We start from the raw sequence: 14,251 nt of genomic DNA on the forward strand, positions 1-14,251 counted from the left end.
CATCCAAAACTAAGGGAACTGAACGTGATTTTCATGTTTTTAAGTCATTCTTGCTGGCTGTGGGACTTCTAGAAGTGCAAAAATGCTGTGTTCCCCTTACCGCAAACCAAGTTGTAGAACTTACAAATTGCAGCTGGCTTCCAGCATTTGAAGTTTCTTGCTAATATTGATATCTCTTGTGAAAATGATAGTATAACCAAGTCAGTATTAATACATTTTTTTAAAGGTTCAATTTCCTCTCTTTTAAATTTACTGCTGACAAATCACCAAAAATATGACTATTCACCCTATACTATACTTTGTGTTGAAACCATGCATATAAGGGTATTGTTTGCTTGTGGCTGATGCAAGACATTTTGCTGCCTTTGGCAAAAGACAAAATGGCGCCTCACCATTCCATGTACAGAAGCCAACTAGGCTAGCATTTAAATCTTATTTCAATACTAGCAATGGTATAGTGTCCACCATACCTGAGGGCAGCAGACTACTTCTGTGGTTGCAGGATAGGTCACAAGGCAGCATTGTCCTCAACAAAATGGTATGGTCTGGGAACTCACCAGGAGGAATACCCAAGGGGCTACTGTCATTGCACCCCAGCACCTGGTAAATTAGACAGTCACCTCACTCTGTCTAATGGTAGGGCCGGCCTTGTTGACGCCTTTTCTTCTTGCTTTTAGTTGTTTTCACTTTTAAAAAGTTACTGAGAGCATGGATCCTGCAATCTGTTTCAGGAATGCCTCTGTTCAAAGGCTCAGATAAATTCCTTGGCCAAACCCCTGACCACAGACACTGTCCCAGCAGAGCAATCAGTGCATCAGGGTTTGAAGCTTCCCCTTTACTCCACACAGAGCATCAAAAGTTCTGGACAGGTGTTACTAAGAAAAGTGAGGAGAAACGTCTTGGCTCCATGGGCCAGATCCATAGCAGGATCTGATCTAGTCTCACAGGCCGAATTTGACAGGTGGGTGAGGCTTCCCACCTGTCAATCACCTGACTGCACAAGGGAACCAGTGCTTTGAGGCCTCAAAGCTATGACTTCAAAGAACCACATGCAGCCAATCCAGCAGGCTTCCGATCCACAAATTGGTGGTGGGCAAGCCTGTTTTCCCTTGCTAATTCACAACAAGGAGTGCACTTCAAGGTTCCCGATTGTGCATTGGCAGCTGCATCTTACCTGCCCCACACCTAACATCATATATGACATCAGGTGTGGGGCAGCTGGGGTGGCTGGCCATATTTGAACCTCTGGTGAGCCAAGCTTGGTCCATGGGCCAGAGGTTCCCCACCCCTGTGCTAAAGTGTGCAGGAAGTGGAGTTACCAATAGCTACATGGCCTTTACAGCCCCTCATGCAGTAAATACTGTTCTCTGGCTCTCTCTAGAGGCCACGGGGAAACACAGCTGCTCCCCACACCTCCAGCTGGCAAATGTAACTTAATGCATATAAGCTGTGAGGGTACAATGGTGACCCCAAAAGTGTAGGGCCTGAGTAGTGCTGGAAAGCATTTCCTGCTACCGGACAACACACACCATAAGGCGATGGAAGGGAGCACTACAAGAAAGCAAGGGCTAGAGCCCTCAAGAAGAAAAAGGCCACCTTACTGAAGTCCACAGCGGGGGGGGGGGGATGCACATGTGCAGCCACAAAAGTTTATTCACTCACACCTATAACTATAACCAACCTTAAATGCAGACTTTCTGGCTTCATAAAGCGGATGGAACGGCAGCCAAGGAGCAGCCCCCCTCCTGCACTCCTGTATGTTTATGGGCTGGAGCCCCTAAACTGTTTTATGCATCTCCACCCTCATGAGAAACAGCCTGGCAGTGATGCCTGAGCCACATTGAGCCTGGCAATTCCTCACCTCTTTGCGCTGTCTCCCCGGGAGCCAGCACAAAGAGGCTTTGAGAGAGTGTGGTTACCAGCTTTCATTGAGTCTCCGGCATTAACTTCTCCCCTTTACCCCCTTTTTAAACTTGCTGTGGCAGCCGCAGCAACAGGACCCCCTCGCTTCTTTGTGGAACTCGAACACTCACACACACTCACACGAATCCTTCCTCCCCCATTGGAAAACGGCTCCCTCCCCTCCCCCTCACTTTAGGGCTTTAGGGAAGATTCCCCACTGACCTGCTCTTGGGGGCAGGGAACCCCTTGGCTGCTCATTCCCGGTATCCTGGGGCGTTGCTAGAGCTGTGGCTGATTGCTGCCTCCTTCACATCCAGCCCCGCTGCTACTGGGGCGATAATGTGCTTGCCTCTCCCTCATGAACTTGGCATTACTCTCAGCTCAGTTCTCCCAGCACCATGCTGCCCCCGCCTGCCCAGTGCCCAGCACCGCGCTGCCCAGCACCCGCCAGCATTCTATACCCAGCCACATGGCTCCCCTCTACTGCTGCAATCTCTCCCTCTCTCTCACACACAGAGGAGCCCACACTCCCAGAAGCACCTAGGATCACCCATTTCCTCTGCTATTAAGGCTGTATACACCCCACCACCACCAAATCCTGGGAACCATAGTTTATCCATTCACAGAGCTACGATTCCCAGCACCTTTAATGAGCTACTTTTAATGTATGGCGTGCATGCAGCCTAGTCTCCACTCTCATGGACAAAAGGTGGCTCCTCCTAACAAGTGATAACCTACAGTACACATGGAAAGCTCATCATGTTATCTGGGAGATCTGCGGTCGGATCTTCCAGTGCTTTGGTTTTCATTAAAGATTGGGTGAGGGCAGAACTGCTGTGAAAGGCAGCATGCAACTCCTCTCGCTCAAAGCATTTCCCCTAAGGCTATTTGTTCCACTGAAGAAAGTGTACTTGGTAAATGATGAACAAACGTGAATGAGGTAAAGACTCAGAGGGAACGAAGAAAGAGTGTGGAATCCCAGCAAATTCCACATGCTTTCAGGCTACAAACAAATGAAGCTGGAGGGTGCAAGGCAGTGTCAGGATATATTTGGCCAGCATGACTAAACCAAGCAAAATGAGCCTGGAGGTCCATCCCTGTCGTACAGCCCATTTCCATTTGCTTTTCAAGGGTCCTATGTGGAATTGCTCTTGAGAGGCACGGATGTACTTCATTTTCCAAGGGTGGTTCATTCCTTCCCAGCATTCAGAGCCCACTGAACCAGAACCTAGGAAGCTGCCATATACCAAAGCCAGGCCATTGGTCTATCTAGCTGCGTAGTGTCTACATTCAACTAGCAACAACTCTTTACGGTTTCAGCCAGAACACTTTTCCATCTCTACCTGGATATGCTGGGCACTGAACTGGGTACCTTTTCTATGCAAATGGTTCCCATTATATCCACTGGCCTGTGGAGCCAGCTATAAGCACCTTCAGGTAGAGATGCAGCAAACAGCTCCAGGGCAGGAATCTGGCTTACCTGAAGCTGAGACTTGCATACACATCAACATGGAAAGCTGCCGTATATCATTTAGCAACATCTGGATAGCTCAGTTGTTAGAGCATGGTGCTGACAATGCCAAGGCTGCAGGTTTGATCCCTGTTTGGGACAGCTGCATATTCCTCCATTGCAGGAGGTTGGACTACAGGACCCCTGGACGGTTAAGTCCAGTCAAAGGCAACTATGGCTCATCTTGCTTTCAGGCTGAGGGAGCCAGCGTTTGTCCACAGATGGTTTTCCAGGTCATGTGGCCAGCATGACTAAACCGCTTCTGGAGCAATGAAACACAGTGACATAAGCCAGAGCGCATGGAAACACCATTTACCTTCTTGCTGCAGCAGTACCTATTTATCTACTTGCGATGATCCTTAGGGTCCTTTGCCCTAATTCTATGATCAAGTCAGACTCTTGGCCCACCTAGATCCCCCCTCCTGCCTTTCCCAGGGATTGAACCTGTGACCTTCTGCATGCAAAGCAAATGTTCTACCACTGAGCTACAGCTCATCCCCAACTCTGACACCCCCGCCCTGACTTCTCAATTCCATTTGGAAATGGAGAGAAGTCTGGGATGCAGGGCTGAAGGTGCATGTGGGGCCTCTTGCTCCGCTTTGCATCCAATAGTGGCACAACCCTTTCCCATTTGCCCAGCAGGCACTCAGTGTGGTGAAAGAGCCAGCTCAGCCTGACCTCACCTAATGAGGCCTCATTAGCAGCATCCAGCTGTTGGCTGCCCCTCCCTTTCAATTAACTAGCACTAGAAGGAGGGGGCTGCCTCACAGATGGGCTCAGACCCCACAGCGCTTGGGCAAGCAGCTGGGCGCCAAGAGGGAAAGGCAGCCAGGAAGGGCTTAAGTTTTTCTTACTCCTGCAGTGAAGGAGACTCCACCCGCTTCTGCCCCCCCACCCCCGGCCACAGGCAGCCCCTCCCAAGCCCAGTGCGGGCTCAGCGCCTGTGCTTTCAGCCTGGCCCGGCTCCTTGGAGGCAGTAATACCTGGCACAGGATTACAGTCTTGCTGGAGTCTGAAGAGGCAGGCATCCTGGGCCCAAACAGATTTCATAACAACTCATTCACAGTGCTCACATATAGTATTCCTTGCTGAGCTATTTAAGTCTTGGCTTGGCACACACCCCTGGCCTTATAGGGACTTCTGCCTGCACCCACCTGTTGTAGGGCATCCCAAAAAGCCCAGCCAGTCACAGAGCTGAGAAGAAGTCAGAGCTGTAAAGAGACAGCTCTGAGACATGTACGTGTGTGTGTGTGTGTGTGTGTGTGTAGCCAGGCTTGAGTCTAGTTCTTGGCATGACAGTGTAGGTCCTGCCCCACAGCCAGCTTAGCCCTCCGAGGTCAATGGCAACTGTACACAGCCGTCTGCCCCTCTGCAGGGGCCTGTATATAGCACCACAGTCTGCTTAGGATACAGCTATCTAGCACTGGGCCTGGACTGGTGTCGAAGGCTTGATTGTGAGAGCCAAGGTTCCTCTTTCTCCGTGTCACCCTTGGATGTGTGTGTGTGTGTGTGTGTTCTGTAGCCATGCCTTGGCCAGGTAGTTCTGCCACTCAGAGAATACCGAGAACTATGACAAGACGGTAGGTTTGAGGTCCCAGGTAGAAGATCAGTGCTGGGGCAGCCCTATGAAGCCTGCCTGTCTGGGGGTGGGGCCATCCTCGGCAAGGCTGCCCCTGAAAGGGTCGCAACACCAAAGGGGGCAACAGCAAAGGGGAGCTATCCCTTTGGTGGCAGCACTGTGGGGGTGGAACGAGGGTGTGAGCCAGCCCCCTTGTGTTAAAGTTATTGTTTTCACGGGGATGTGGTTTTAACTTGGATGGGTGCTGTTTTATTGGGAGGGTGGAGTTGTTCTAAATTGTTTTTAAATGTTATATGTTAATTTGGATTTTTCTATTTGTATTTGTGGGTGGGCTGGAACATTGTTTAGGGGCTTTTGTTGGGGAGTGTATTGTTTATTAGTGTCTATACTGTACATCACAATTGTTTATTGTTTTGATTATTTTTATCTTATATTTTATGCTTTATTTTTCTTACAATTTTTTTGCTTTGTATATTGTAACTTTGTGTTGTGAACTTCCCTGAGACCTACAGGCGTAATTGTTGGAGACATGGGTTCATGACATAAATTTGCATTCAATCTCCATATGCTAACTTAAATGTACAGATATTTATGGGAAACTAAGGTAGCGGGTAACTAAGGTAGTGGGTTCACCAGTAGTGAACTTTGCAGTGTGCCCAGCTGTCCTATATGCAAACTTGTTTTAAAAAGTCCCCCCCAAAAAAAGAGACAAAGGGGTAGGCAATCGAGAGCCTATTGCAAAAAACCTGGGGTACAGCAATACCCCTGCCTGCAGGTTCTCCTTCTAGTAGAGAATGGCTATAGCACAGTGGCATGCTGACAGTCCCAGGTTCAATTCCTGGCCTCTCCAGGCAAGGCAGAGAAAGATCTCTGAAACACTAAAGAACCTCTGCCAATCCTTGTTGACCATACTGAGCTAGATGGACTGACCTGGTGTAAAACACTTTCCTATATGTGAGTCTGGGTTTTGCTCAGAGTAGACACTGAGTAAAACTAGCTATCACTCATTGCCTTAAACCATTCCAATCCTCACTGAGACCTTCTGACTTTGTATCACAGTGGTATTAGGGTGCAGGAAGGCAGGGTGCAATCCACTCTGCGAATGTGCAGTGCTGCTAAATACCGTATTTTTTTGCTCTATAAGACTCACTTTTTCCCTCCTAAAAAGTAAGGGGAAATGTGTGTGCGTCTTATGGAGCGAATGCAGGCTGCGCAGCTACCACAGAAGCCAGAACAGTAAGAGGGATTGCTGCTTTCACTGCACAGCGATCCCTCTTGTTGTTCTGGCTTCTGAGATTCAGAATATTTTTTTTCTTGTTTTCCTCCTCCAAAAACTAGGCGCATCTTGTGGTCTGGTGCGTCTTATAGAGCGAAAATTACGGTATATCCTAATCCCCACCATGTTTTAACAATGCCTCATCTTAGGTCAGTTCTGGCTCTTTGGGTGGATGAACCAGATATGCTTAGATTAACTTTCTGAACCTTTATCCCACTATCTTGAGACGCAAAGGTTCCCAAAATTGATTGAGGTAGTGGCGAAGGGAAAAGAGCAACAACTTATCCAAGTGGAAAGGGAAGCCTATCCAATAGTGCAGACCTCACCAGCCTGGTGCCTTCCAGATGTTTTGGACTACAGATCCCATCGGCTGGAGGGCACCAGATTGGCGAAGCTGCTTTAGGGACATGTGATCCCTCAGAGCCATCCCAGGTTGTCTTTCCTCCAAGAACCACATGCCACATCCTGCTGCTGCTCTCCCTTCCTCTTGATGTCATCAAAGCCATCTCCATGGTAACCATTTATGAAGTCACCATGCACTGAGCTGACCATATGGTGACAACAATGAGCAACAGAAAAGAGGGGAAGTTAAGATGGCACAACAAATGTCTTCTATTTTCTCCAACTTGGGCTCCTCATAGGGGCACCAAGAACTTGATTCTCAGTCTCCCCTTTTGGACTCAGTCTGACCTGCCTTGTTCTTTAGGGACGCTCTTGTTGTCTTTACTACTTTTGATGGAATGCTAAGCCTCACCACCTCCCCTACTATGGCTTCGAGCACCCCAGCTGTTTCCTGAGCATCAACTGTCCAAGGAGCCCAATGAGGCGTGAATGAGACAGCAGAACATGGCAGGGAAGTGCAGAGAAGGGGGGAGAAGAGACCAGATGGGGTCTAGGGGGCTGCCATTGCTACACATGGACAAGGCATGGTCCAGTGATAAGCTGCCACGCGTGGGGGCAGTCGGCATGCAATACTAGCTTAGAACCAGTAAGTCCCACTCTGCAAAACCTACTTGCCACCACAGCTGCAAAAGGCAAATTGAGGGTCATGCCAGCAACAGAGTCTAATTCAGCCAGAAGGTGGAGCTAGACAGGGTAGGCAGGATAGGAATCCTATGTCAGATATAAAAGCAAAGGGCAAAGGAGACGCATTCATTCTTGTTAGTTACATTCATTCTCATGCAAAGAAGGAAAAATACAGTTGGCAGAATGAAAATGCTTTCTGTGCAGATACAAATGTCTTACATTTCAGGAAATCAGACACCAAACTGAAGGGTGAAACTGTGCTCTTGGGGATGGCTTATTTTTAATGGGAGATACTTCAGCACACAGAAGGAACATGCTCAAACATCTCAAACTAGAACAACCATGTTCTGCAAGGGCTACATAAAGCCTGGATGGGTCAGTCTCAGGAAACCCAGCCTGGCTAAAAAATCTTGAGCTGAATGGAAGCTTAGTCATTCTTCTAAATTGGAAATATGTACAAAGACTTTATTCTGCCTTAAACCATTTGCAACAACAAACTTAAAACAAGAAAGAGAGCATCTTTCCATTTAAAACCACCACACAAGTATTTGTGCCATATCACAGAAGAGCCTCACACTGGGTTTGGGGTTCCATCTTTGAGTCCCTTTGCTGTCACTTCTCATCTTTCCCTTGGAGATAAATCCAGCACAGGAATCATGGGTACAAGTCCATGTCACCTACTATCACTGCTTAGGACAATGGTGTTCTTTGCTAGTCTCTGTGGTCCAATAATCTTAAAGTCACATCATGTACTGTGTCAATCTACATCGCAATAACTGTGTTACAGGGCCACATACCTGTCTCTGGATATCTTTGGGGTGTTGGTGGGTGTTGCAGTGACCTACTACAGGTTCAATGGGGTGTGCTCAGGTGTATTATCTGCTGATGAACATGTATAAAGACTAAATGAATGTACACTGAAACTCTCCACAAAAGATTCTTTCAGTTGCAGACTTAGCTCAATTGTTTAGAACGATTCCCCTGTGTACACACACACACACACACACACACACACAGACACACAGCTTGCACCTTTTGGTTTCCATGCATTCACAACAGCACACCCACCCACTTCATACCAAGGGATTTGCACATCTCTTCTCCTGACCCCCACTGGTATTATCACCTTGAAGCAGGTCAGAGTTTCTGGCATGCCCTTCTTACTCCCAGTTTCTCAGTTGTGTCCATGACAAGGATACATACACCCTGCAGGAACCCAGGAAGAGTGGGAGCAAGCTTTGAAAGTGTTTTAAATTCCTAGGCACATATTTATTCTCAGGCTCAGCATATGAAGGATGAGAACAGGCCCTGACCAAAGGCTCCTACAGACAAGTAGATTTCCAGACCAGAACAGGAAAGGAATAAATCTGGCCACAGCCTTAGTTGCATCTGTACTGGATAAATGCAATGCATACACAGAGCTACCTGGAAACATCTGTTGGTAGTTCAAAATGCAGGAACTAGACTTAACAGGTGCTGGTTTATTCGGGACATGCAACTCCTCTTTTGTACAAAGTACACTGGGTGCTAGTTTGCTTCCAACCACAATCCAAAGGGCTGATTATTGCCTGTAAAGCCATTGATGGTTTGGAGCTTACACAGCAATCCAAACCCCTCTTGGGCCTGGCCATGGTGTGGCTGGATAGAGTGGAGCTACCTTTTGACTCAGCATTGATGCCTGAGCTTGCCTTCCACTGGAGTAGCTGCCCACTGGCAGTGTCTGCACCAGCAGTGGCTGGTTGAAATCCCCAGAACCTGGGTGTTCCAAGAGCAGGGAGGTAGTGGAGCTGCGCTGGCCCAGAATCTGCTGGATCTTGAGCTGGTCTTGCTGCCACCACCTGATGGTATCAGGCTCAATCCTCCTCCATGCCTCCCATCCATATGTGTGCTGCCACCACTGTGAGCAGCTGTGCTGTGGATGCTGCTGTGGCTCTGCTGCTCTGTACAGCCCTGCCAGAGGGGTGGGGATTTGGGCTGCACTCATAGATATCTAAAGGACTGCCTCCTCCCATAAGAACCCACCCAGCTTCTATGTTCAGTGGGAGATCCTGTTCCTCGTGGCCTCTCATCTTCAGAAGTACAGCAGGTGGAAACAAAAGAAAGGGCCTTTTCTGCCATGGCACCCACAATGTGGATTGCTGTTCCCTAGGATATTTCACTCACCCTCTTTTTATTTTCCACTCTTTTAGATACTTTTTTTGTTCTAGGAAGCCTTCACCATGCTTATTATGAGATTTTGTTTTGCTTCCCCAACCCCACCCCAAAAATTGTTTCTGTAATTTTACACGTTTTTAAAATGCATATGTTTTATATTTTTAATACATTAGCCATCACGTGTTTCATGAAAAGGTAAAGATGGGTACGAATCTTAAAACAAAATAAAAATTGGTCACACAGCTGAGTAAAACAATCTAAACAGATGGGCATATAACTTCAGTTGACATTTTGCTACGGCCAGGCTTCAAATGAATTACTCAGAATGCAGGTGAATGCTGTGAACTGAAAATCTGGCCATAACTTCACCCATCCTCTTAAAAAGGGACAGTAAAGGCTACTACCATTTCTGTTGTACAGTGTGAATGGGGGAGCGGTGGTAATAACTTCCGAGACAATAGCTGCAAACGAGTACTATATATTCCATTACAGACAGATGGGGTATGGGTACATTCCTCACTGTGTATGTGTGGGGCCATAATTTCACCTATAACACTGAGAAGGACAGTAGAGGGGCATGCCATTTCTAGTATAAAATAAACTTGTCACCTCATCCCTCTCCCTCTCCCTCTCCCTCCCAGGAAGAAGCAACAATGCAACTGAGGTGAGGGGAGCCCCACCACACCGTCATGCATATATCTCATTTTCTAACAACTCATCCAGTTGGTGTTACCACTTCGTGGATGTGAAACCAACTGAAATAAGTGAATAAACTTATGCAACAGCTTTTCTGAATGTATGGGAACTCCCACAACAGCAGTTGACGACAGGTCTTGGGACACTTCCCTTCAACAAAAAGAAGAGTTTCCCATTTCTCATGTAGCTCTAGTAAAGCAGCCAGCAGTGCTCTGAGAGATCAAAACTTCAAACCCAAACATATCCCAACCTGTGAATCGCAGCCTTCCTGAACCACTGTGAAATCAGACCAGAAGATGCTCAAACATTCAACCCACGCACAACACAGCAACATAGAATTCAATGGTAAGCAGCAAATACAAATCGGTCAACAAGTTTGGCTGCTATGGAACCTTTTGTCTGTGTAACCTCTTGTGGACAAAGGATTAGAAGATTAGAAACCTTTGTTCAATTTCAGTTCAGTGATATTTCATTGCCGTTACAAGATACAAAACTTTTGGCAAAGTGTATTAGAAGGACTTGCTCTCTGAAGTGTTTGTCAGAAAGTACAAGTTACAGAGCAATCCTATGCATATTTACTCAGAAGTAAGTTCTACTCAGTTCAGTGGGGCTTAGACCTAGGGAGGTATAGGATGTCAGACTTAATGTACAATTAACTTACAGAAACCATTTTCACAGATATGATTGTAGCTACAACTGTAGATGTTTTTAAAAAACCAAAATCAAGAGCTGGACAAATTCATTGGGAATAGGAGCTATACAGTGCCTTTTAGAAAAATAACTAAAAATAGAGGCCCCCATGTTTAGAGGCAGCAAGCTTCCAATTATCAGATGCTGGGGGCATAGAACGGGGGATGGCTATAGTTACCTATGGCTGTTTTATGTAAACTGTTCTTAACCACTGGTTCTTTATTGGAAAACTCCCACTAAGAAATAGCCTATTAAAGCAAAAATCCAAAGAACTACAGTACGTTTGTATATTCAATTAGTTTTAGAAGATTTAGTCCCATTGATTTAAATGGGTCTATTCTAAACAGGACTGAGCCTGGATCCAATCCTATACTGTTGACAATATATGGAGCATCTTAGGAGGATTAAATATGCTGATTCAAAATTGTATATATGGAGATTAGATAATGCACATATGTGCAACTATATTCAGTCAAGCTTCTTAGAAGGTGAGTTAGAAGTGAGCATAGCCCAAAGGTGAAACCTTTTATTAGACCAACTTTTGTGCGGTAAAGAAACATGCAACCACTGGAAATAATACAACACTCTTCTCAGGCAGATGAAGGTTTTAGCATGATTTGAAGGGCAGCTTGCTAAACCAATAGAAACAGATCTAATTACCTTATTTATTTTTACATGTTTTAACTTCTCTGGGAGACACCTGGCAGTGGAAGTTTATGCCAAAATAAGCCAAGACAGATCTATATATCTTAAAACATATTCCACTCATAGATCAGACCATTAGAAACGGTGATCAGTTTGAAGTTGTTCAATACGCCCAGGATGCTTTCCCCCTTAATCTCAAATAATTATTTTGCTTTAATCAGGAAGGAAAGCTTCCCTTTTTTTCTGTTCCAGGTCTCCCATGTGAAAGTAGTAACTTCAAGCTACCAGTGTTTTCATACAACTTCAAAATCTGAAGTTCAAAGAAGAATATGTGCGTTCAATGCTGTGGTGTGTGTTCTATCCTGGGGGATGGAGAGGCCAGCATTAATGGAAAATACTATTCCAGTGCAATTCCTAAAAATTCCTAAGGGACGCGGGTGGCGCTGTGGGTAAAACCTCAGCGCCTAGGACTTGCCGATTGTATGGTCGGCGGTTCAAATCCCCGCGGCAGGGTGCGCTCCTGTTGCTCGGTCCCAGCGCCTCCCAACCTAGCAGTTCGAAAGCACCCTCAGGTGCAAGTAGATAAATAGGGACCGCTTACTAGCGGGAAGGTAAACGGCATTCCGTGTGCGGCTCTGGCTCGCCAGAGTAGCTTCGTCACGCTGGCCACGTGACCTGGAAGTGTCTGTGGAAAGCGCTGGCTCCCGGCCTCTAGAGTGAGGTGAGTGCACAACCCTAGAGTCTGTCAAGACTGGCCCATACGGGCAGGGGTAACCTTTACCTTTACCTTTACCTTTACTATTCCAGTGCAGTCCATTTATTATCCAAATCAATGTAACTGCAGGGATAGGAGGATATGTATTTGCTTATAAAAAGCATGTCAAAGGAAGGAGAGGCACCAAGGATGCTGGCTTTCTGCACTTAAATACACCTTGAGCATGCAACATCAGAAAATGCAGGCATCCCCTCTCCCATTTCCCCCAAAAGGAAGAGGTCTATGACAAAGGTGTCTCTCACTAAATGTAAATGAACTGTGAAAAAGACTACAAATTGAAATTGGAGACAATAGTCTGTCTGTTTTGTAACACAAAAAAACTTTTTTAAAAAACTAATTATAAATTAAGAAAGAAAGAAAGAAAGAAAAGAAAGAAAGAAAGAAAGAGAGAAAGAAAGAAAGAAAGAAAGAAAGAAAGAAAGAAAGAAAGCTCAGGCATAGTGGTGCTGGAACATCTGGTTCTTCAGCACTGGGGAATACTCCATTCTCTACCATCACCATTAAATAGAGGTGAAACAGAACTGAGACGAGAGCATGGCTAGAATCAATAATTGTGCACTAAAATCCCCGCATTCTGCAAGCAACATGCCAAAGTTTCTCAATTAAAATAAAGTTTGCATAAACCTATGTGAACAGAGTCCATACTTGGCTGGAAAATATTTTTTAAGGTTTTTGCAAAACTTGGATTTTTATCTTAAATTATTTATGGTAAAGAAGTGTTGGGATTCAGACAAAAGTGAAGAGGAAGAGAGAATATATGCAGGAGTTTGGTGTGGGGTGTAGCTGTAAGGAGTATGATAAGTTAGGCTTATTATTGTTTTGACCTTTGGAATCCTTAAACACTAATGTTCTCATCTGTATGTTCTGTATTCTGTGCTTTTTAAAATATGGACCATGTGTTTTCAATTTTTTCTCTGCAATCATGCAAGCTGAAAAGCCATTACTGAAAAGTAACACCACCAGCATGGCAGCAGGTATCTATCAGAGGAAAACCTGCCAGTAAGAAAGGAAAAAAATAAATTCTAACAAAGTTTCTAATATTTAAAAGTCAAGATGTATGGAAATCCCTGTATATTTCAAACCATAGACTCTTTATTATTAGCAATTCAAATATGATGGTCATCTTCCCTGAACACCATTTAACAAAATAACAACAGTGCAATCATATGCAAAAGTAAATCCAATTATGTTCAGTGGAGCTTATTTTCCGGTAAGTGTGCTTAGGTCACGTTCTTAAGCAAGTTAGGGTTCTTGCGATTTTAGCTATTGTGTTCCATGTTAAATGTTTATTCTTTGTTCTATGGCAGGCATGACCAAACTTGGCCCTCCAGATGTTTTGGGACTACAACCCCCAGCATCCCTGACCACTGGTCCTGTTAGCTAGGGATGTTGGGAGTTGTAGTCCCAAAACATCTGGAGGGCCAAGTTTGGCCATGCCTGTCTATGGCATGACAACAGCCAAGCATATTTGCAGAACCCCCAAGGATTAGAATGCCAGTGTGATGAAGGTACATTGGTGGGACACTGACCAACAGTACAGATAGATAAGAGGTAACTCAGAGTCTAGGCAATCTTATGGCACAGCACATATAATGCTTCAAGCAATTCTCTCTAAATTTCCACTCAGTTGATGCAGATCAGAGAGAGAGAGAGAGAGAGAGAGAGAGAGAGAGAGAGAGAGAGAGAACCCACAAATAATCTATCAAGCAGAGCACCCCTTAGAAGCCCATTGAAAAGAGTGGTGTAAGGGAAATGATATATAATGAACTGAAAAAGGTATTTAAATATACCTTCCCGAAGAAACCAGAGGCCTTCCTCCTAGGCATAGTCGACCAATCGGTGTTAAAGAAGGATAGAACTTTCTTTATGTACGCTACAGCAGCAGCAAGAATTCTTATCGCAAAACATTGGAAGACACAAGATCTACCCACCTTGGAAGACTGGCAGATGCAATTAATAGAACTATATGGAGATGGCGGAAATGACTGGCAGAATCCG

General features: G+C 45.6%; 1 protein-coding gene across 4 annotated transcripts in view; it reads right to left on the reverse strand.

The window, feature by feature from the left end:
- SLC6A9 (solute carrier family 6 member 9) overlaps positions 1–14,251 on the reverse strand; it is a 58,293-nt gene that overhangs the window by 27,275 nt on the left and 16,767 nt on the right. Inside the window, exon 1 of one of the 4 annotated variants that reach the window (XM_081196862.1) lies at positions 2,125–2,228. The exons of the other annotated variants lie outside the window; for them this stretch is intronic. Coding sequence (XP_081052988.1) covers positions 2,125–2,160 — 36 coding nt within the window. The 5' untranslated portion in view covers positions 2,161–2,228. Of the gene's footprint in view, positions 1–2,124; positions 2,229–14,251 lie in introns of those variants that run through there. 4 annotated transcript variants of the gene reach the window in all.

Source organism: Podarcis bocagei, assembly GCF_964188305.1.
Source record: "Podarcis bocagei genome assembly, chromosome: 5".
NCBI classification, from domain to species: domain Eukaryota; kingdom Metazoa; phylum Chordata; class Lepidosauria; order Squamata; family Lacertidae; genus Podarcis; species Podarcis bocagei.